The following is a 21,365-nucleotide window of genomic DNA, read 5'->3' on the forward strand; positions in this document are numbered from 1 at the left end:
ACTCTCGAACATTGTTGGTGAGAGTGCAGACTGCAGCAGCTACTTGGCAAACAGTTTAGCTGTGTGTTAAACAGTTAAATATACACTTAGTAGGTAATGAACTGTCCTACCCCTAGATCTTTACACCAAAGAGATGAAGACACATATCCACTCACAGACCTCCATGTGAGTGCTGTTAGTGGCTTTATTTATAATTGCAAAAAGTTGGAAAACACAGTTCTATAAGCTGATGAAATGGATAAACTGGTGTAACTACACAATTGGAATATTACTCAGCAATAGGTAGAGGCAGCAACATGAATAGTAGTTTAATCTCTAAAGGATTATGCTGAGTAAAGGAGCCAGACACAAGAGGCTACACTTACTACATGATTTTGCTTATAAGACACTGTGGAAGGAAAAACTACAAGAATAGAAACAGGATGAGTGGTTTGCAGGGCCTGGGTCTGGGGATGGGAGGAGACGATTGATTGGAAAGGACCATGAGGGACCTTTTTGGGTTGATAGAAATGTTCTACATCAGGAATTTGGAGGTGGTTACATAACCATGTGTTTGCCAAAACTCAGCAAACTTTACAGTGTGAATTGAAATACATAAAAATTATACCTCCATAAGCCTGACTTAAGAAAACAAGTCTACAGACTTACATGGAAATAAACCTAAGAAAAAGATAACTTACAGGTTTTCCAATTGAAGAGTCATCATGAGGATGTTCTCAACTGTGGTAAGTGGTACTTGTGTTGTTCCCAAGTCTCTGAAGGAGAAAGCCCAAACATTCATGGTATGGACCTCAATAAAAAGATCTGTCTTTAAAAAGGTTGTTTCAGGAAGATGTGGTTACATCAGTTTTGGCTTCTCTATAAAGCAAGACAGCTCAAGAGTTTGTCATGGAGACAGTTCCAGAAAGCCCTGGTTGAAATGACTTTACTATTTGCATCATCAGATTAATGACCTTGGCATTGAAGAGTAGAACCTACACCTTTTTCTGCCATTGTCTTATTTTTCAATTTATACTACATTGACCTCTTTTAATTCTTATTTTTTTCTTTAAAAAAATTACATCTATACCTCTTTGCTTGGGATAGATGGTATTCCTAACATGTATTTGCATGTAACACTGTCTCCCTCTGCCAGCTGTCTTTCCCATGATAAATTCTTTCTCAGTTCTTGCCTCAGTCAATAACTTTTTTTCAGTAACCTAATTTATTTTTTTTCAGTAACCTAATTTAAAATCATGACTTTTTAGCCTCAATCTCAAATATTTAATGTTTGATGAAAATAAAAAAGGATTAGTTTAATACTTACAGATATTTTAATGCTGGCAGTTTAAAAAGATACGAATCTTCAACGTTTTTCAGAGGATTACGATTGAGATTTCTGAAAAATGCAATGGAATTAAAGTTATTGGCCTTTCAATAAGCACAAGATTGTATGAGAAATTATATTCTTTTTTGTGTAGACATTTTAGGCTTAAAATTACTTTCTGTGTACTTATAAATCACCCTTAGAATTCAAAAAGCACTTGTTCTTTGGGAACTACCTATGTCTCTTAGAGGATGAATGGAGAAGAGAAAGAGAAAAGATACAAAAAAATGCATAATAAACAAAAAGTATGCAAAAGAACTTTTTAGGTGAAAAGCCTTAGAAGTGGAGCCAGTGTTTTGCCTAGCAATTAACACCCAGATTGGGATACCTACGTCTCAAATCAGATGCCTGGGTTTGATTCCCAGTTCCAGCTTCTAATTGCAACTTCCTGTTAATGCAGACCCTGGGAGGCAGTGGTGATGGCTCAATTGGTTGATTCTTTGCTGCCTACTTGGAGACGTGGACTGGTTTCTGGTTTCCAGCTTCAGCCTGGGCCTGGCCTAGCCTCGCCCGAGCCATTGCAGGTATTTGGGAAGTGAACTAGGGGACGGGAGCTGTCTGTGTCTTAAAAAAGAAAGATGTATAGAAGTGACCACACTGATAGGGAAGCCCTTTTTTGTGTAGGAAACACTAATCCTGTGTTCTCCATAATTCAAGGTGCTTGCCTTTCATCTTTAGAAATTTTAAACAAGCCATGACTTAATTCATTTAGTTGATGGAAAAAGAACCCACGTCAAAGCCATACTCTTGTCACGTTCTTCCACTGGTGTTCTCATTTCGCATCACACATCATCACATCACATCACATCACATCACATCACATCACATCACATCACACCACATCATCACGTCACATCACATCACATCACATCACATCACATCACATCACATCATCACGTCACATCACATCACACTGATCATCACATCACATCACGTCACATTGCATCACATCACATCACAGTCTTTGTTACGTTGCTTGTTGGCCTGTCAGTCTCCTGGCCTGTTAGCCCCTTGAGGGCAGGGAACATAAGTTATTGTCTTTGTTATGCCTGTGTGTGGCATAGTGCCTGAAATTTACTGCATGGTTAATAAATATTTGTTGAGTAAAGAAATCACATTTTGTTTCCATACCAATACAATGAATAAATTCGTGTTGTGGGAAATTTCATTCCTAAATGCTGTAATAGATTTTTAAAGTTTTTAAAGCAAGCAAACAAAAACAAAAACAGGTAAAAAAAACTGCCTTTAGTTTAACTCTACTCAAAAACGTACTGTACTGTTACAGACTGTGAAAATAATAACTCTTACAGATGATATTGATTGGGCTGCCAAGCATCTGTGTTCAGCATTCAACACTGGATGTTCCCAATAACCTCTGTGATAGGTATTGTACCCCAGTAGCCTATTGTGATATATATTGTGCTGAGTCACAGAGGCTGTGTAACTTGTTGTAGGTCACTGCACTTGTAAGAAGCAAAGCTGGAGCTGGAGCTCAGTCCTGCCCCAGACTGTGTCTAATATGTGTGCAGAAAAGGGTCCAAATATTTGTCACTTTAATCTGAAGCTTGAGATGACTAAATATAGAAGTACTTTGAAAATTTCATCAACCTTCTCAGGATAGCGCTCATGAAAATTAGTTTCTCTTTTTATTCCTTTTCCCTAATCTTATCCCACGATTAGATATTTAGCTCAGAGTCATTGAGACTAGAGATTTAAAAGCATGTTGTAGGTGACATCAGTGGAAACCTATGTAAACAGTGGAGTGAGAACATTTGAAAATTTATCCCTTCATAAAGGGAACAACAAAATGGTAAAAGTGGTCAGAATCAAGTTTTTGATAATTCTGGAAATTTAACCAAAGGCTTGCAGCCACCTGTGGGGCATTTACTCAAGAAAATTGGCTGACTTTCTCTAAGAATAGTGAGATTTGTGTGGGTTTTGTGTATTTAACTTGCCCTAGACAGTTCCTCCCTGGCAAGCTCAGTGGTAGCCTTAAAAATAGGCTTGGCAGCTTATGACAAGAGCCTCGGGTGATAACTGACGTCATAAATAAGAGTGTCAATTGTTAAATCAACAACAGGAGTCACTGTGCACTTACTCCCCATGTAGGATCTCTGTCCTTAATGTGTGGTACTATGTGAATTAATGGTATAACTAGTACTCAAACAATACTTTATACTTTGTGTTTCTGTGTGGGTGCGAACTGCTGAAATCTTTACTTAGTATATACTAAGTTGATCTTCTGTATATAAAGAGAATTGAGAATGAATCTTGATGAAGAATGGGATGAGAAAGGGAATGGGAGATGGGATGACTGCAGGTGGGAGGGAGGTTATGGGGGGAAAAAGCCACTATAATCCAGAAGTTGTACATTGGAAATGTATATTTATTAAATAAAAGTTAAAAAAAAGAAACATCTGCTTTAGGAATAGACTGATGTCTTAGCAATATTTGGGTTTAGGTTTTTGGATTGTGGATTAATTTTATTTTTAATTTGTTGCTTCTCAAAATTTTTTAAAATTATGAGATGTATTACTTGCATACTCAAAGTCATATGTAACCATGTGAATGTTGGATAATGTTTGAACTTTGTCTAAGTTATTTTGTCTACATTTGAACCAAATCAGGAATTATAATAAGAAAAGAGAAGTATGTGTAAAATGAGCAACAACAACAAAAAAACCTCAAACTCTCCAAAAAAAAATAGACTGTATGCCCAGTATCAGAGAGAGTGAGGGAGAGGGACAGAGGGACAGAGGGACAGAGGGAGGGAAGGAGGGAGGGAGGGGGAGAGAGAGAGAGAGAGAGAGAGAGAGAGAGAGAGAATGAAAATGAATGGAGATGAGGGCCGGCGCCGTGGCTCACTAGGCTAATCCTCCGCCTAGCGGTGCCGGCACACCGGGTTCTAGTCCCGGTCCGGGCGCCGGATTCTGTCCCGGTTGCCCCTCTTCCAGGCCAGCTCTCTGCTGTGGCCAGGGAGTGCAGTGGAGGATGGCCCATGTGCTTGGGCCCTGCACCCCATGAGAGACCAGGAAAAGCACCTGGCTCCTGGCTCCTGCCACCAGATCAGCACGGTGCGCCGGCCGCAGTGCGCTGGCCGCGGCGGCCATTGGAGGGTGAACCAACGGCAAAGGAAGACCTTTCTCTCTGTCTCTCTCTCTCACTGTCCACTCTGCCTGTAAAAAAAAAAAAGAAAAGAAAAAGAAAATGAATGGAGATGAGCATGCAGAATGAAGCTGAGCCTCTCCAAAGTGCATCCCAGTGAGCTGTCAGAATCTTGGGCCATCTTCCACTGCTTTCCCAGGCCATAGCAGAGAGCTGGATTGGAAGTGGAGCATCCAGGTCTCAAACCGGCACCTATATGGGATGCTGGCGCTTCAGGCCAGGGCTTTAATCTGCTGTGCCACAGCACCAGCCGTGTCTCTGACTTTCAAATAAATGAATAAATCTTAAAGAAAAAAGTAAAAGAACAAAAAAACCCTAAAGCCAATGAAGAGAATACTTTAAGAGAAGCATACGGTGCAGAGGAAGAATTACCTTAAGAGAAAAGAAGACCTCTTGCTACACAGATGAGAATATGGTGCAGATGAAAAGATTATGAGAAGAAAAGTGTAATAGTTGCAGGAAGTGACAATGTGAAAACTTGTGAACCCTTACAAAACACCCCCAAAGGGCAGACCTGAGTTGTTCTCTTCATCTGTAAGGTTTATGCCTCTCTCTGAGTTTGGGGAGATGCTGTTTGGATTCCAGGACACACCACAGAGGGAGGACTGTGCCAGCAGTGTGCAAATGCAGGTGTATCCACAGCTTGCCTGAAGGAGGCTATGCCCATGGCTGACCTTCAGTGTACGACCACACCCAGCTCACCTACAGTGTCAACAGTGGGGCGAATATCTGAGGAGGGAGAAAGCCTGGACTCTCCTCCTAGTCACCCACAGTGCTTGTGAGTAACAGACGAGTGAGCATGTGGATGTGCTCTGTCTGGATAAGGGAGCCCCTCTCTACACTCTAGAGTCCTTCCACTACTAAACTATGAAACTTGTTTTGTGAGGACCAATGAAGTGACTAAAACAATTTTTAGAAAGAAGCCAATGAGTTAAGACTTAATGTACATGTGTGGGGAGCAACTCGGACTAGACTAAGTTACTGGAATTAAGACTTATTCTATGCATCTGCTCTCCCACAATATGGCGCTGGGAGAGGAGCAAACAGCTTCTACCCAGCTGCCTTTCACCAACTTGACAAGCTGCAGGAGCTGCTCCTGATTGGAGGAGAGCAGCGTACTCGGCGTGTGGGTAGCAGAGTTGGGATTGGTGGAAGAGGACTATAAAGGAGGAGAGAGACAACATGCACCAGGAACATCTATCTGAAGGAACACCTGTGCAGCCCCCGAGAGAGCCGGCCGGCGGTGTGCCGCTCCCCCGCAGAAGTGGGGAAAGTGGCAGGGGGAACCGCCCTTCCACGGAGGTGGAAGGGACGGTAGCCAACCCGGGAAGAACCAGCAGCAAACCTGGGGAGGGCCGAGCAGACGAAAGAACAACGCAGGGTCCTGTGTCGTTCCTCCACGAAGAGGGGGAGCGACATAAATGAATGAAGCAGAAGAAATAAAGTATACTTAATGTTTAGAATTATCAATTACTGCTGATTTTCCATAATATATTCATTTCTGATTTCACTGAAAGATTTGATGAGTATTACTATTCAAAGAATGTTATGTCACTGGTAAGCTCTTGGCATGTCTTTGAGGTAGATTTCATATTCACAATAGATTGATCCTACCACACTGCTGTTTTACACAGAGACTTCATTCAGAAGAATGTTTACTGGGCTGCATGTAGTACATGCAAAGTAAGGGTGAATGCAGATTTTGCTGAGCATGAGCCTAACCTAATTTGGGGAATCCCTTATAATGAAACATGCAGAATTATGAATATAAAAATTGCTCCAGCCCCTCCCAGGACCTTGGAAGGGGCACGTGCAAGCGTAAAGCCTTGAAGCTTAGGCTCCAGTTCATGATGAATCCAGCTCAGCTGGCACTCTTTTCTGGACTCTGTAATGCAGTGAACAGCATTGTTTTCACTTTAAAAACCCTCATCTTTGGTCATAAGATCACTGGTGTCTTCCTGGGGCAACGGGGATAGCGAAAGTTTCCTTGAAGCAGATTTGTCTAATAAAAGAATATGTCCCCAAATAAAGGAGACCCGCTCCCAACACACACTTGGTGTATTACAGCCATTGTGCCAATTTTTGAAGCAACCATGAGTTAGATATGTTCAGATCGCATGATAAGAGGATTAGTTTCCAATACCAGCTAGCTCTGGTTTTTGCATCACCATGAAGCAAATGCTTTTTTTCTTTGGCTTAAGATGGACACAGAAACTTGAGATAAATGAACTGGTGCCTCGTGCACTGTACGCCATCCCTAGCTCTGCTCCTACTTTTTCAGCTCATCTCTCTGGCCTTGCTGCACAGATGCTAGCATGGCTGTCACTCATTTTCCCATCAATGTCCAACTTCCCCCTGCTGGCATGAAAGTCTCTGGAGACAAAGCTTCTGTCCTGTTCCAGTTTGTACCCCCAGCACTTAATACAGCACCTGGCACTCGGTGGGCCTGGCACTCAGTGAATGTTCTTAAATGAATTCATTACTTTTCATCCACTGTGATTCCACAGATTTTCTCCCTGTGTTGTCTACAGAAAACTGTACTGGAACTCGGCCCCTTAGGAGGGAATCTAATGGAATGATATATGTTGAGGCCATTTTTACTGATGCTACCAAAACCACTTGGTGTTGGGGCTCCAGGAACCAGCTCCCGGTGTGTGGGTGAAGTAAAAACAGACTCTCAGTGTTCTTCCTCAAGATCTGCAGGCACTGTTGGTCCATCCCCAACACATCCTAAAACCTTCCCTCATAACCAGAATGAATTGTGTTTGGCTGGGATTCTGAACCACAGAACAGGTGGATAGTCTTTCAACATCAGGTTTAGTGGAGAATCTGTATCTTGAATCTAAAATTCCCTTGGGCCATTGAACATCACAGAATTGTTGAGTTGAAAGTGAATAAAACTCACTTTCTGTTGCAGTTTAGTCAGGACAAAATATGTGGGATTAGGCTAGAGCAGTGTATTTTCTTATTTTTTTAACACTACAGTTTAACATATATGCCACTTCTTCCTATTTCAAAAGTTATTAGTATCCACAGATAATTTATAAATTGAGAGCTAAATACATTTTGGAAAAAGCTTATGATCTGGGTGGGTGATGGGGAGAGATGTGCCCTTTGGCTGGGTCCCAGGAATTATTTTTGCATTAGGATTTAAAAGCAGGTAACCCTGAGAAAGCACCAGAACCTTTTTCTCCCAGAGTACTTTGTGTTAGATTTTTGGAAAAAAAATGGAAATGAAGACCTTCTTTGCAGAGTTTATATACAGGGCTTAATACCCAGATAAGCATAACTATATACAATTTTTATACACAAATGGTTTTTAAATATGTATTCATCATCTATTGCACTTACACATTGTGCAAAAACTGCATTCCATGCCACGCCTGAAATGTCCCAAAGCTCAGTTCTGTCAGTAAATTGCAACCAAGATTTCTACAAAAAAAGACATGAGTGAAAGAGAATGAAGAAGAAAAAAAGAAATATTTTCAGAATACTCTTCTTTCAGGAGTGATTCTAATTTTTATAGATGAAACAATACTTCCACATTTTATCTACACACTAAAGAATTTACTGGTACTGGAAGATTTGGTTTCTGAATTATACTTGCACATTTACATTAAATTTCATCATATTATTTTCATATTACATGACATACTTGTACTGTGTGATCTTTACTTCTCTGGAACAGAGTTTCACAACTTGAATGCTATTGACATTTTGGACTCGATAATGCTTTTCTTGTGGAGGTTTGTCCTGTACATAGTAAGTGGCTTAACAGCAGGCTGGGCTTAGCTCATGCAGTGTCAGCAGCATGTGCAGGGCTGTAAGCTGTTACCTGAATGCAAAATCATGTTGGCTGAGAAGCCCTGCTCTGTGGGATTCACTCTGACTTTTGTACCTGATAGTATTTTTGCTAGAGAGGAAAAGGACCTGTTACAGAATTTTAGCAACCTTCTACTACAAATGTAAAGTAGAATCTTAACCCTATTTCAAGGTGAACAGTGAAGATTTATTAAAATTCCAAATATGATGAAATTGCAACTTACATAGACTGCAAAAAAGGGAGTGACTCAAATGCACGTCTTTCGATAAACTCTATTTTATTGCAGGATAAATCTCTAGGAAAAGGAAAACATTGCCTTGGTTAGCTATTACCTATATAGTCAGTGGGGATAATAAAATTTGCATTTGATAATGTTGGATATGCAGTTTTTACCTAAACTGTAAAGCTTTGGACTTGTATTTGACCCTCTGGAGATACTACCCCTTCTTACAACCTCTCCTAATAGTCTCACTGTTAGAACCTTCAACAATGACATACACAACTATAGATCTTGATAGATTGTGGTGGTAAACTTTCCTGAGTGCAGAATTGATTAGATGAACTTTCATAGTCTTCATCCATTTGAAACAAGGAGCAAAGCTGTCATCTCCATTTTTAATGTCTAATATTCCAAAGAATACTCACATTTTCACACCTTTCCTGGTTTAGTCCTAGTTTTCTAACTTCATTCAATACCAGAAAAAAAGATGCCCTTTTGAATCATTTGAAATGAAATTGGTTCTCTAATTAATTCATTATTTTGAACTGATTCAGAATTACACTTTCTGTCATACTAAAGGAAATTTATTTGTTGCTTGTTGCTTGATAGTCCATGAAAGCCATGATAGAACCGTCAGAAAACAGCATGACACTGGATTCCCACTTGAAAACACTCTTGGTGGTAGAGGACTCTTACTTCCACTGATTACAATTTGACCCTCACTTTTCACCTGCAACTCATCTGTTGGTGGCTCCATCTCTAGAATCTCCTTCTCTCACCTGTCCCACGCGCAGTCACCAGTGGGACTTGCCCTAAGTGACTCTCCGAGGCCAATATCACTAGGTGCTTACAGAAGAGGCAGATTCTCAGCCCTGTTCTAGACCGACTCAGGCAGTTACTGTGGGGGTAGGGTTCAGAGCCCCAGGTAACTGTGGTGCAAGCTCAAGTCTGTTTTAGAGCACTGCTGTGACAGCATGGTTCCCCGTGGTGACTCTTGCTCAGCATTCAAAGGCCTGGAAGACCTGGCTTCACCCTCCAGCTTTCCCTGCATCTCTGTGCCTCAGAAGCTTCCATGTTTTCCCTTTCTCCCACGATATTCTCTCCAAGACGTCTGATGATGCCCACTGCCCCCTTGGAAGTCCTGTTCAACTGGCATTGCTCCCTGGTTCCATCGTCCCTGACCCAGCCCAAAGTCTTCTCCCTCGTCTGGACTCTATATCCATTTCTTTTGATATCGTTACTTGTGCCTTCCATTTCCCCAGAGCATAAACTTCTTGAAAGCATGGATTTGGCCTTGCTCATCTACATTGCCCACTATGTTTAAAACTGACTCATGGAAATAGACTCAGGTGTTTATTAAATGAAGGAATGGTTGAGTAGGTAGAAGAAGGAAAAGTGAATTTTTAAAAAGCAGTGTGGTTTTATTATTCCCTGGTCCCTCTGCAGCACTCTGTCAGCTACATAGTGCTTATTGGGTATTGGTTTGAGCTTGTGTATTTGTTTCCCCTGCAAGATTGTGAGCTCTTGGGAAGGTGGGATCCTGTCTTACTCATTTATGTGTCTCCAGTACTAGGCAAAGTGTTTGGCTTTCTCTTTCAGCTTTAGACAATTGATTGGCATTTTGAAAATGAAGTGAATACATATGCTAGCATAAACTAATTAGGCTACAAAGGATTTTCCAGCAGAAACAATGAAGGGCCTATTCTACCAGCAGTAGTCTCATTTGTTTTTCTCCAAACCATGTTTGCAAGGTTCCGGAGCCCAGATGGGAAAGGTGCTCAAGAGGAACCATGCAGATGTGGTTGTCCCCGTATGGCCTAGAAGTTCTGATCATCATTCAAAGGAGTGTTGTGAGTATCACATGCTATGTTCCTTAAGCCTTGTACTTTTGAGACAAGAATCTATTTGCTGAAGAGGCCCAGTAATTAGCCTAATAAGGATTAATGATGTACACTTCCCAATACTATGTAGCTATTGTTTTAATTATCTATTTCCAACATGGGTATAATAGTTCCTTAATGGAAATCATTAATGCCAAATCTGTTCTCTTGGTAGCTTAGTATTCTTGATAATATTGTTTATATAATTTACCTGTTTAGCAAGTCACTTAATGGCTAAAGGTTAACTTATTCAAGATTAGATCATCTAACAACTTTCAGTTGATGGCATTCAAATTAATGTTGTTGGTTTATGTTTTCTTCCCTTTGTTGTATTAAACCAACTCGTTCAAACCTTGTTTGTAAAGGCCAGATGATAAATGTTTGAGACTTGGTCGGCCACATATTGTCTCTGTTGTATTTTCTTGTTTCTTTGTTTCTCTTTACAGTCCTTTATAAATATAAAACTCATTCTTAACTTAGGACCTGTATGAAGACAGACCTTGGATCCAATTTCATCCATTGCTTGTAAATTAAATACAAATATAATCCGCGGCTCACTAGGCTAATCCTCCGCCTTGCGGCGCCGGCACACCGGGTTCTAGTCCTGGCCTGGGCACCGGATTCTGTCCTGGTTGCCCCTCCTCCAGGCCATCTCTGCTGTGGCCAGGGAGTGCAGTGGAGGATGGCCCAGGTACTTGAGCCCTGCACCCCATGGGAGACCAGGAGAAGCACCTGGCTCCTGCCATTGGATCAGCGCGGTGCTCCGGCCGCAGCGCACTGGCTGCGGTGGCCATTGGAGGGTGAACCAATGGCAAAGGAAGACCTTGCTCTCTGTCTCTCTCTCTCTCACTGTCCACTCTGCCTGTCAAAAAAAAAAACCACAAAGCACATAGTAGGTATTCCATGTTAGAGATATGAGACCCTACAGTGTAGACTTCCAGAAGAAACCTTGGAGATTATCCAGCTGGGACCCATATTTGTTTTCTAGATAATGTAACTAAAATCTCATAAATAAGTATGATTAACTGACTTACAAGTGTTGGAGGGACAGCAGGCCTTCAAATGAGTCCTTATGTAATTCAGTCAAGTCATTTTCACTGAGGATTCTGGAAAATGAAAGAGGTACTTCTGAATCAAAATGACAACTGCAGCTGTTTGCTTCATAGGACTAACTCTGTATGTAGAGGAAACTTTGGTAATGGTGCTGTTTAAATACCCAGATTCTAATTTACTTCTAGGGTGGCAATGTCTGTTGTATTTTAATTTAAACCATTTTTCCCACTCTCCCTTTTTTGTCCATCTCTATACACCTATCCGTCCTTCCCACCAAATCATAAATGTAATGTCTGCTCTGTAGGTCACAATGTCCCTGTTAGAACCTAACACTGGGAGGCACCAAGATTGGCAGAACTGCCATTTCCTTCTGTTTTTTTCCCAAGCCCTACTACCGAAGCCCCATGTTTGAGGTATGCCGGGGCTACAAGTTAAGGTTGACCAGGGAGGCAGTAATGATGGCTGAGTATTTAAATCCCTGCCATCTATGTAGGAGAACAAGACTGAGTTTGAGGTTCCTGAGTTTGACTGACCCAGTCTCACCACTACAGGCATCTGGGGAGTGAACAGTGTATGATAGCATGCTGCCTTTGCCTCTCAAATAAGAAAAATTAAATTTTCTTCCCCTTCCCTTTATCCCTTAGCCTTTCCAACTCCCGTCTTCACTCTTCAGAGGAAACTAGTGTTATTTACTTTTGTGTCAGATGACTCTGATTTTTCCTTTTTCCAAAGATTTATTTATTTATTTGAAAGTCAGAGTTACACACAGAGAGAAGGAGAGGGGAGAAGGGAGAGGGGAGAGGGGAGAGGAAGGTCTTCCATCCACTGGTTCACTCCCCAATTGGCCACAAAGGCTGGAGCTGTGCTAATGAGGAGCCAGGAGCTTCCTCCAGGTCTTCCCATGTGGGTGCATGGGCCCAAGGACTTGGGCCATCTTCCACTGCTTTCCCAGGCCATAGCAAAGAGCTGGATTGGAAGTGGAGCAGCTGAGACTCGAACCGGCACCCATATGGGATGCTGGCACTGTGGGTGGTGGCTTTACCTGCTATGCCACAGTGCCAGCCCTGACTTTGATTTTTCTTACAAGTTTGGGACATCTTTAAATGAAGCATAACCAAAATATATACAAACTGTGTGTATTGTATTTAAGAAACATCATAAATTAAAAGTCACAACTGCCTGATTCTAGCATTTTCCCATCAGAAATGAGATAGTAGGCTAAGGGGAAACTTTTATCTTTTTTAAAAAAGATTTTATTTATTTGTTTCAGAGTTATAATTACAGATGGAGAGAAGAAGAGACAGAAAGGTCTTCTCTCCACTGGTTCACTCCCCAAATGGCTGCAATGGCTGTAGCTGGGCCAATTGGAAGCCAGGAGCCAGGATCCATGAGCCTCTTTGGGGTCTCCTACATGGGTGCACAGACCTAAGTGCTTGGGCCATCCTCTACTGCATTCTCAGGCCATAGCAGAGAGTTGGATTTAAAGTGGAGCAGCTGGGACTAGAACTGGTGCCCGTACAGGATACCAGCGCCGCAAGTAGCAGCTTAGCCCACTGCACTACTGCAGCACTGCACAGGCCCTGGGAAAATTTATCTTAAAGTGATCATAACCCTTCTCCTTTGTCTGTTATATGTCTTGTTTGTATTCAGAAATAATTTATGATGTCTGTACAAGTTGTCCCAGTGATATAACATGCAAACTGTCGTGAAAAATGTCAATTAATTCCTTTTTTTTATTATGTTACACTCAGCACTTCAAAATTTCTAGTTCACTGGCCTAGGTGACATGATAGATTTTTATTTTTAGTTAATTACTTTGAATGTTAAGTATTTTCCCCCAAAATTGGGAGTCTAAACTGATTCCTTTCAAAAATCAGTAAGGAAAAGATAATTCAACAAATGGACAGTGGACAAAACCTCAACGAAACATAGATGTTCAATAAGTATATAAAGACATTTAAATTTATGAGTAATCAAAGAAATCCAGATTCAGCTGGGAACCCTTTTATTTGCCAGTCACATTAGCAAAAAGACAAAGAGCATCCCGAGGTGAAAAGGTGAAGGGAAGAGTCAGTGTTGGGGCATAGCAGGCTAAGCCGTCACTTGAGAAGCGTAAATTCCATATTGGAGAGCCTGGTTAAAGTCTTGGGCCCTCTGCTTCTGAGCCAGATGCCTGCTAGTGCACCTAGGAGGCAGCAGATGATGGCCCAAGTGCTTGATTCCTCGTCATCCCTGTGGGAGACCCAGAATCAAGTATTAGATCTTAGCTTTGGCCTGGCCCAGCCATGGCTGTTTTGGGCATTTGGGGAATAAAGCAGTGGATGGAAGATTCTCTCTTTCTCTCACTCTCTCATTTGCTCTCGCTCCATCTCCCCCTCCCCCCACTCCCATAGTTCAAGTAAACAAATACATCTTTTTAAAAAGGATGAAGGGAAATGAATGTTCTTATATTCTGTTAGCTGGAGTGTAAGTAAGTGTGCACAGCTTTTCTGAGGGCAATTAAAATTTCCTATTTCCGTAGTCTTCATCCATTTTCATTCTTTTTTTTTTTTGAGATTTATTTATTTATTTGAAAGTCAAGTTACACACAGAGAGAAGGAGAGGCAGAGAGAGAGAGAGAGAGGCAGAGAGAGAGAGAGAGAGGTCTTCAATCCACTGGCTCACTCCCCAGTTGGCCACAATGGCCAGAGCTGTGCTGATCCGAAGCCAGGAGCCAGGAGCCAGGAGCTTCTTCAAGGTCTCCCACATGGGTGCGGGGTCCCAAGCACTTGGGCCATCTTCCACTGCTTTCCCAGGCCATATCAGAGATCTGGATCAGAAGTGGAGCAGCCAGGACTCAAACCAGCGCCCATATGGGATGCTGGCATGGCTGGTGGAGGCTTTTCCCACTATGCCACAATGCTAGCTGCCCCATTTTCTTTCTAGACTTCTATTTTGCAAAATGCTTGTCCATGTTCACAAGTGTGCACAAGGATTTTCCTTGCAGCAATACATGAGAAGTGGACATAATTGAAAATCCATCAATAGAGGGATTATTAAGTAAACTGTGAAATGGCCATCCATACTATAGAATATCATGCAGGAGTTAAATGAATAGGGTAACTGACTGAGTACTAGGAGGGAAAGAAATCCAGAAGAAACCATGAAGTGAAAGAACCAAGTTGCAGGATGTTACTATTTAGGTTAAAAAAAGAAAGAAACCACACAACACAACTATTATGCTCTATGTAAATATGTTTGTAGGTAATTTTTTGGAAGGATATATGCCAAACTCAGAGCAGTAATTATTACCTCATAGGTAGGGAGTTAGGACACAATGAAGGTCTTCACTATCCCTATCACTTTTTATCTACTAAGAATGTAATGGTATTACTGATAAAATGCAAATAAATAGAAGTAGTTTCTTATTTCAAATTCTGTGCCTTGTTAAAACAACCATAGAATTATAATCAACAGATGTTGATTGTGACATGGAGAGGGAATACTTTTTCTGACATACTGACCTCAAAATAGTAGAACAAGAAAGCTCTTACAATGCAGTTAGTTTTGTGTATTCATGTTTGGGAGCGTGTACTCACAGTGTCTCAGCCCAGCGGTATGCTTTCCATACATTTTCATCAATGAAAGAAATCGAGTTTCCTTGGAAATTTCTGTAAAGGAACACAGTTCACATCCTTGAATGGGTTGGAAAAGAATGAACAGAATGAGGAAAAAAATCATGGCACCCTCATGGGGGAGTATTGAAATACAGAAATATTATCAGCTTTCTAATAAATACCAGTGCTTTTATGTTCCGTAGCTCTCTGCTTCCCAGTTTGCTCACTCAATAAATAATGAGGGGCCACTGACATAAACAATGAAGCATCCTCTCAGAAGCTTAACTTCGTCTCTGTCCAGTCTCTTTGACAGTAAAGACAGTCAATCACTTTGAATATTAAGTATTTTCACCAAAATAACTCAGGTGTCTACACTGACTTCTACAAATCAGTGAGAAAAGGATAAATTATTCAAGAAAAAATGGGCAAAATGTATTGTCACCAATAAGAATAATGAAAACCTATGCAGGTATACTAGTGCTTTGGCCAAGCGCCCTCTGCTGAAATCTTTCCAAGTACTGAATGGATACAGACAATTTAAAATCAGAGGGACTAATGTGCTGATGTGGAAAGCCTTTTGGAATACAGCATAGGGTAAAAGTGCCGATCACTGAGCCAGGAGCCAAGCATTACCTCCATAGGAAAAAAAAAAAAAGAGAGGAGGTTGGAAGGAAAGACGCACACCTGGGTTACAGGTAATAGAGTGAGGACCAGGGGATGATGAGGGTGTGTGGGGGTTCATACTTTCACATTTTATCCTACATTCTGTGCACTTTTTAAAAAGTGGAAAGGTGCTCATAATCGATACTTGTTTACAAGAAGCTGTTCAATGACTTATATTTAGCTTCAACTTTGAATTGCTGTGAGTGCTTAGCTTTAACTCTGTCCTCACTCCTCAAAAACAATGAACCTATTTGTTTTAGGTACACATTTTCCTGGAAGCAGGAGCAGCAATAAAACAGATACCTGTATGCTCACCTGCCTGGTGGATATGTCCTCTCGGGTTACTTTATGCTCATCAATAAAAAGTGCCTAACACTGAACACATCTCCCACTAACGGGCTCTTCTTTCTGACTGCTGTGCTTCTGCCTTATAGACCACCATCATTCTCGCTGTCATCCAGGGAAAGACTGTGGAGTCACGCATTTTTATTTTCTGTTACAATCCATCACACAATTCTTTAAGCCAGCTTTACAGATGAGGATATTGAATCCAAGCTAAATAACTTGTCCAAAGTCACAAAGCTAATCACTGGGAGACCTGTGTTCAAAGCCAGGCAACCTGGCTCCAGAATCTATCCTTAAATCTGTTGTATCATCTCTAATAAGTCGGGATGAGGGCTGTGTTGAAGAGTGGGATTAAAGCAATGAGGTAATAACATGGTGAATGTCAATAAATAATGAATCAGGAAAAGCAGTAAGGGCAATCACATGAGACTGTAGAAGAGACAGAAGAGAATAAGAGAAGGAGGATCAGGAAAGCTCACAAGCAAAGTGGCCACTTGGGGGTGAACCAACGGAAAAAGGAAGACCTTTCTCTCTGTCTCTCACTGTCCTACTCTGTCTGCCAAAACACACACATACACACACACAGAGTCAACATAAGGTGGGGACTTGAGGAGGGCTCAGAAGATCTTGGGTAAAAGCTGCTAAGACAGGCAGGCTGTAGGGAACCATGAGGAAGGGAGATTCTTACAATATGCTGAAGGTGCCATTGTAGCTGTTGGGCTCTGGTACAGGAACTCTGTGAAGCTTCTGCACTGGGCTGAGGCCAGTGCATGAAAGTGTCTCATCTTTGCAGGTGCAGAGCTCACAGACATTTATGGTGGCAGCCGCATTCAGGGGTTGATCTGTGACTTCAGTTAGGGTTGAGTGCTGAGTCTGAACCTGGCCTGGATGTAGATCTGTAGTCTTCTTCAGGGATGGAGAATGGCCAGCTTTTGCAGTGGGTACCAGAGTTATGGTTAGCTCCATCTTGGAAGGCTGAGCTATGACCCTGGGTGATGTTGGGTGCTGAGCTTGATGCTGACCTGCTGTTGGAACTGTCATCTCATTGTCCCCTGGGGACTGAGTTACGAGCTCCTTTAGTGGCTCTGTAGACTGAGTTAGGGTCATTTGCATGGTAGTAGAAGGTGTAGCCTCTGTAGTACGTTGTGGAGTTTGGGTAATTTCCAGGTCCAGAGGCTTGACTGTGACTTGAGGCAGGTTTGTATACTGAGTCTGAATCTGGACTGGAGGTGAAAATGTCACCTCAGGGTACATTGGATAAGGAGGAGGAGATATAGACTTGAAGGCTGTAGAATGTTCATCCTGTGTAGTGGGTACCTGAGTTATGGTTGACTCTAACTTCGAAGGTTCAGCTGTGCCACTGGGTGACATTGGATGCGGAGTTTGATCTTGACTTGGTTTTGGAACTACCATCTCATAATAAACTGGAGGCTGATAGACCACTTCATTATGTGGCCCTGGAGGCTGCCCTGAAGTCTCCTGCATGGTTGGGAGTGGTTCACCCTCCACAACGGATTCTGGAGTTAGGGTAAGTTCTACATCAAAAGGTTGAATTGCAGCAGGCACCCAGAGCTCACACTGCACGCCCTTCCGTGGAGGCAGAACCTTCTCCCCGTGAACAGGAGCAGATAGCTCAGTATGCGGAGGCTCTGGTGGAGACTCAGCCTCCTCCAGGCCCTCCCGTGGAGACAGAGCCTTCTCTCAGAGAACAGCAGCAGATTGCTCAGTACGCGGAGGCCCTGGTGGAGACTCAAGCTCCTCCAGGCCAGCTGGAGGCCCTAGCTCTGACTCCAGTCCCTCCTATGGAGACCGAACCTTATATCAGTGAGCAGGAGCAACCAAGGCGGCCCTCTGAGTCTTCTGAGGAGGTTGAATCTTCTGGAAAGAAGACAGAAGTCCCAGCCCAGCCTCCAAGTCATCACACGGTGACCATTTTACCTCCCGGTCACCATCAAGTTCAGCAGTACGACTTGCCCAATGTGACTACTAAACCTCCAGACCTGCAGCTGACCCTAACACCAAAACCTGCAGCAGAAGTGGAAACATTTCCAGTCAGCCACGAGGTCACAACAACTCAGGCCTCAGACCCAGCTCTGCCTCCAACGCCTCTTGAAGAGGTTGAACCACTGCCAATTCAATCTCCAGAAGTTATGCAGGATGAGAAACCCTCTATGACCCAGCAGGAGGAAACAGCTGAAATTTTACAGGCCCCCGAAGAGGCTGCACCTTCTCCAATCCATCAGGAAGCCCAAGCTCACGCCTCAGTGTTCCCTACGGAGCATGAGCCTTTGAAAGACCAGGAGGCAGACACAGCTCAGCAGCCAAAGCCCCCAGAAGAGGATGAGCACTCCCCACTTCCAGGGGTCCCAGCTCAGCCTGAACAACTGAAGGAACCTTCACCAAGCCAGCAGGGGATTTCCGTTCCACCTCTAGAGCGCCCCGTGAGTGCTTACCAATTACCACTCCAACAGGGAAACACAAACCAGCCTTCAGATATCTTCCCAGAGATGAGTGATGCTATTCCAATGAATATGACATTTTCACCTCATATTCCAGAAGAAATACTCAGAACTCAGCATTTAAGGATGTCTAAAACCAAACCAAAACATGTGGATATTGACCTTACCAGAACCCTAAAGCCCACTCCAGAAGTTTATCCTTACTGGAGTCAGCAGGAAGGACCTGCCCAGCCTACAGTTCCCACCAAGCAAGTTGAATTTTCTCCAACCCAGCTTGGGCCTCCTCTTGCCAAGCCTCCAGCACTGCCTGAAAAGATGGAACTTTCTCCAGCTGAGCCTCTAGAGCCCCTCAAGAATGCAGAACAAGCTCCAGTGCAAAATGTAGCCCCAGCCAAGCCACAAGACTTCCCTGACACTCAATCATCTGTAACCCAGCAGGAGCTTCAAACTCAGCAACCAAACCTGACCAAAGTCACAGGTCAACCTTTGGATGTGGAACTCACCATAACTACACAACCTGGAATGGAAGGCGGACTTTCTCCAATCATGCAGGAGGCCCCAGTTCAGCTTCCAGGGCCATCTAAGGAAGGTATAGCTCAACCCCCAGGATATAGGGGGTGACAGTTCCAACACCAGCTCAGGATCAAGCTCCGTTTCCAAAATCACCCCGCATCACATTTCAACCTTTTGATCTGGCACTTACAATAACTCCACAGCCCATTACAGAGGCTGAACTTGCCACAAATGTGCAGGAGACTCCACCTAAAGAATCTGTAGCTCAGCCACCAGTGCATCATGAGGGTCAAAATCAACCTCCACTATCACCCAGTGTCACAAATCAACCTTTAGACCTGGCACTTACCATTACTACAGAACCTACTACAGAGGCTGAGCATCCTGCAGACCTGAGCAAGACTACATGGGGAAGGTTCCGTCTCTGCAGAAGGGACCGGAGTCGGCTCTGGGGGTTCCTGCTGGGCTGGAGAAGCTTCTGTCTCCAGGGAAGGGCCCAGAGTTTGATATGGGGTCTCCTGCTGGGCTGGAGAGGGTTTGTTCTCTACAGAAGACTCAACATACTGAGTGGGCTGCTCCTGATCACTAATATAGGGTTCTGTCTCCACAGAAGGGCCCGGAGTCTGAGCAGAGCCCTCCTGCTGCACTGGAGAAGAGTCCCGCTCCATGGTGGGCTCCGGAGTTATGGTCAGCGCCACATCTGCAGGCTTGATGGTAACATTGGGCAGGTTATAACGGTGAACTTGATTCTGATCTGGAGACCAGTCCGTCCCCTTCTGAATCTGTGGAGTCTGAGCTATGATAGTCTCTTCAGGAGAGTCTAGCGCTTGAGCTCGGGGATCTTGCTGTACTGGAGATTTGACTTCCACAGGGAGTGCCGAAGGCTTCTCCGGGGCTTCCAGTTGGCTTCTAGAAGGTTCGATCTCTGGAGACTCAGAAGGCTGAGCAGGCTGCTCCTGATTGCTGGAGGAATATTCAGTGTTCACAGGCAGGCCTGGAGGCTGAGCTGGGGCCCCCTGCTGGCCTACAGATGGGCTGACTTCCTCAGCATACTCTGAGGGCTGAGCTGTGGCATCGTTTTGGGTAGAGAAAGGTCCAGTCTCCTCAGGGAGATCTGAGGTCTGAGCTAGACCCTCTTGAGTCCAAGATTCCACCCTCCCAGGGAATTCCAGAGTCTGCACTGGGGCCTCTTGTTGGGCTGAGGGGAGTCCCACTCCCTCAGGATGCCCCAGAGGCTGAGCTGGAGCCTGCTCCATGCTTGGAGTAGACTGAACTTCCTCACCTGCCCCTGAGGCTTCTGTCAGCTCCGTGTCTGCAGGTTTCAGTGTGACGCTGGGGAAGTTTGCTTGGAGAGCTACAATCTGAGGTGAGGATGGAGTGTTAAGATTGTGATTCACTGATGCCTGACCTACTACTTCTGCAGTAGCAAATGGATTCTGAGCGGGGGCCTCCTGCTGCAACGGAGATGCTTCTTCCTCGGGCTGCTGCAGGTCTGCACCTGGGCCCTCTTGCTGGGGTGAAGAAAGTTCATCTGGTTCAACGGGCTGTGGAGGCGGAACTTGTTCTTCTTGCTGTGCAGAGGAGGATTGGATGGGCTCCTGAGTCTCTGGATTTTGAGTCTGGCCTTCCATCAGGAATTGAGATGGTTCAGCCTGCTCAGAGGGCTGTGCAGGTTCTCCTGGGTTCTCCTGGGATTCTGTAGGAAAACCACCAGGATAGACCCCATAGTCAGCCGGCAAAACTTGATTTTGACCCTGAAGCTTGGCCGCTTTGTCTGGAGTTCCAACACCAACCTTAGGAAGCCATCGACGCCGAGCTAGATCTTTCTTGGGGATCAGGGTCAGGGGTGAAACAATCAACTTGTTTCCTTGTGAACTCTGACTGTCTAGAGGCGGAACGAGTGCTTCCAATGACTGGTGAGCATTTCCTTCCAGTCGAGGAGGCAGAGCCGGAGGCTGATCCTGATCCCCGTCTAGCACGGGAATCGCCTCTGGTAGCCTCTGTTGTCGAGGAAACCTATTGAAATACTGGTACGGAACAGCAAGCTGTTCTGGCTCTGGGGGCAGTTCCAGAAAAAGGAAGCAAACTCACAGTGGACTCTTGAGGCGAGGTCAGCACCCGGGAGGGAGCAGAAGACCCCAGGTCATCAAAGCCGCCAGGGTCTGCCATGGGTGTGAGCGAGTCAGGCGATTCAGGTGGGACATTCAAGGAGTGGGAAGACCAGGGCTCAGAGAGCCAAGGGATCTGGACTGGGAGCCCCTGGTCTTCCCGCGTGGGGTCTC

General features: G+C 43.9%; 2 protein-coding genes across 2 annotated transcripts in view; both read right to left on the reverse strand.

Moving 5' to 3' along the window:
• Window positions 1-17,596, reverse strand: part of LOC138846310 (leucine-rich repeat-containing protein 37A2-like) — a 31,894-nt gene extending 14,298 nt beyond the window's left edge. Inside the window, 7 exon segments of the mRNA XM_089317145.1 lie at window positions 681-755; window positions 1,307-1,378; window positions 7,883-7,963; window positions 8,578-8,649; window positions 11,489-11,560; window positions 15,086-15,157; window positions 16,800-17,596. Coding sequence (XP_089173271.1) covers window positions 681-755; window positions 1,307-1,378; window positions 7,883-7,963; window positions 8,578-8,649; window positions 11,489-11,560; window positions 15,086-15,157; window positions 16,800-17,596 — 1,241 coding nt within the window.
• Window positions 17,597-19,415: 1,819 nt separating this feature from the next.
• LOC149121290 (uncharacterized) lies at window positions 19,416-20,714 on the reverse strand. Its single transcript, XM_089317089.1, has one exon. It carries the CDS (start codon window positions 20,712-20,714, stop codon window positions 19,416-19,418), a length of 1,299 nt encoding a protein of 432 aa, XP_089173215.1.
• Window positions 20,715-21,365: the final 651 nt, after the last annotated feature.

Source organism: Oryctolagus cuniculus, chromosome 17 (assembly GCF_051225735.1).
Source record: "Oryctolagus cuniculus isolate XC-2025 breed Fujian yellow rabbit chromosome 17, ASM5122573v1, whole genome shotgun sequence".
Classification (NCBI taxonomy): Eukaryota; Metazoa; Chordata; class Mammalia; order Lagomorpha; family Leporidae; genus Oryctolagus; species Oryctolagus cuniculus.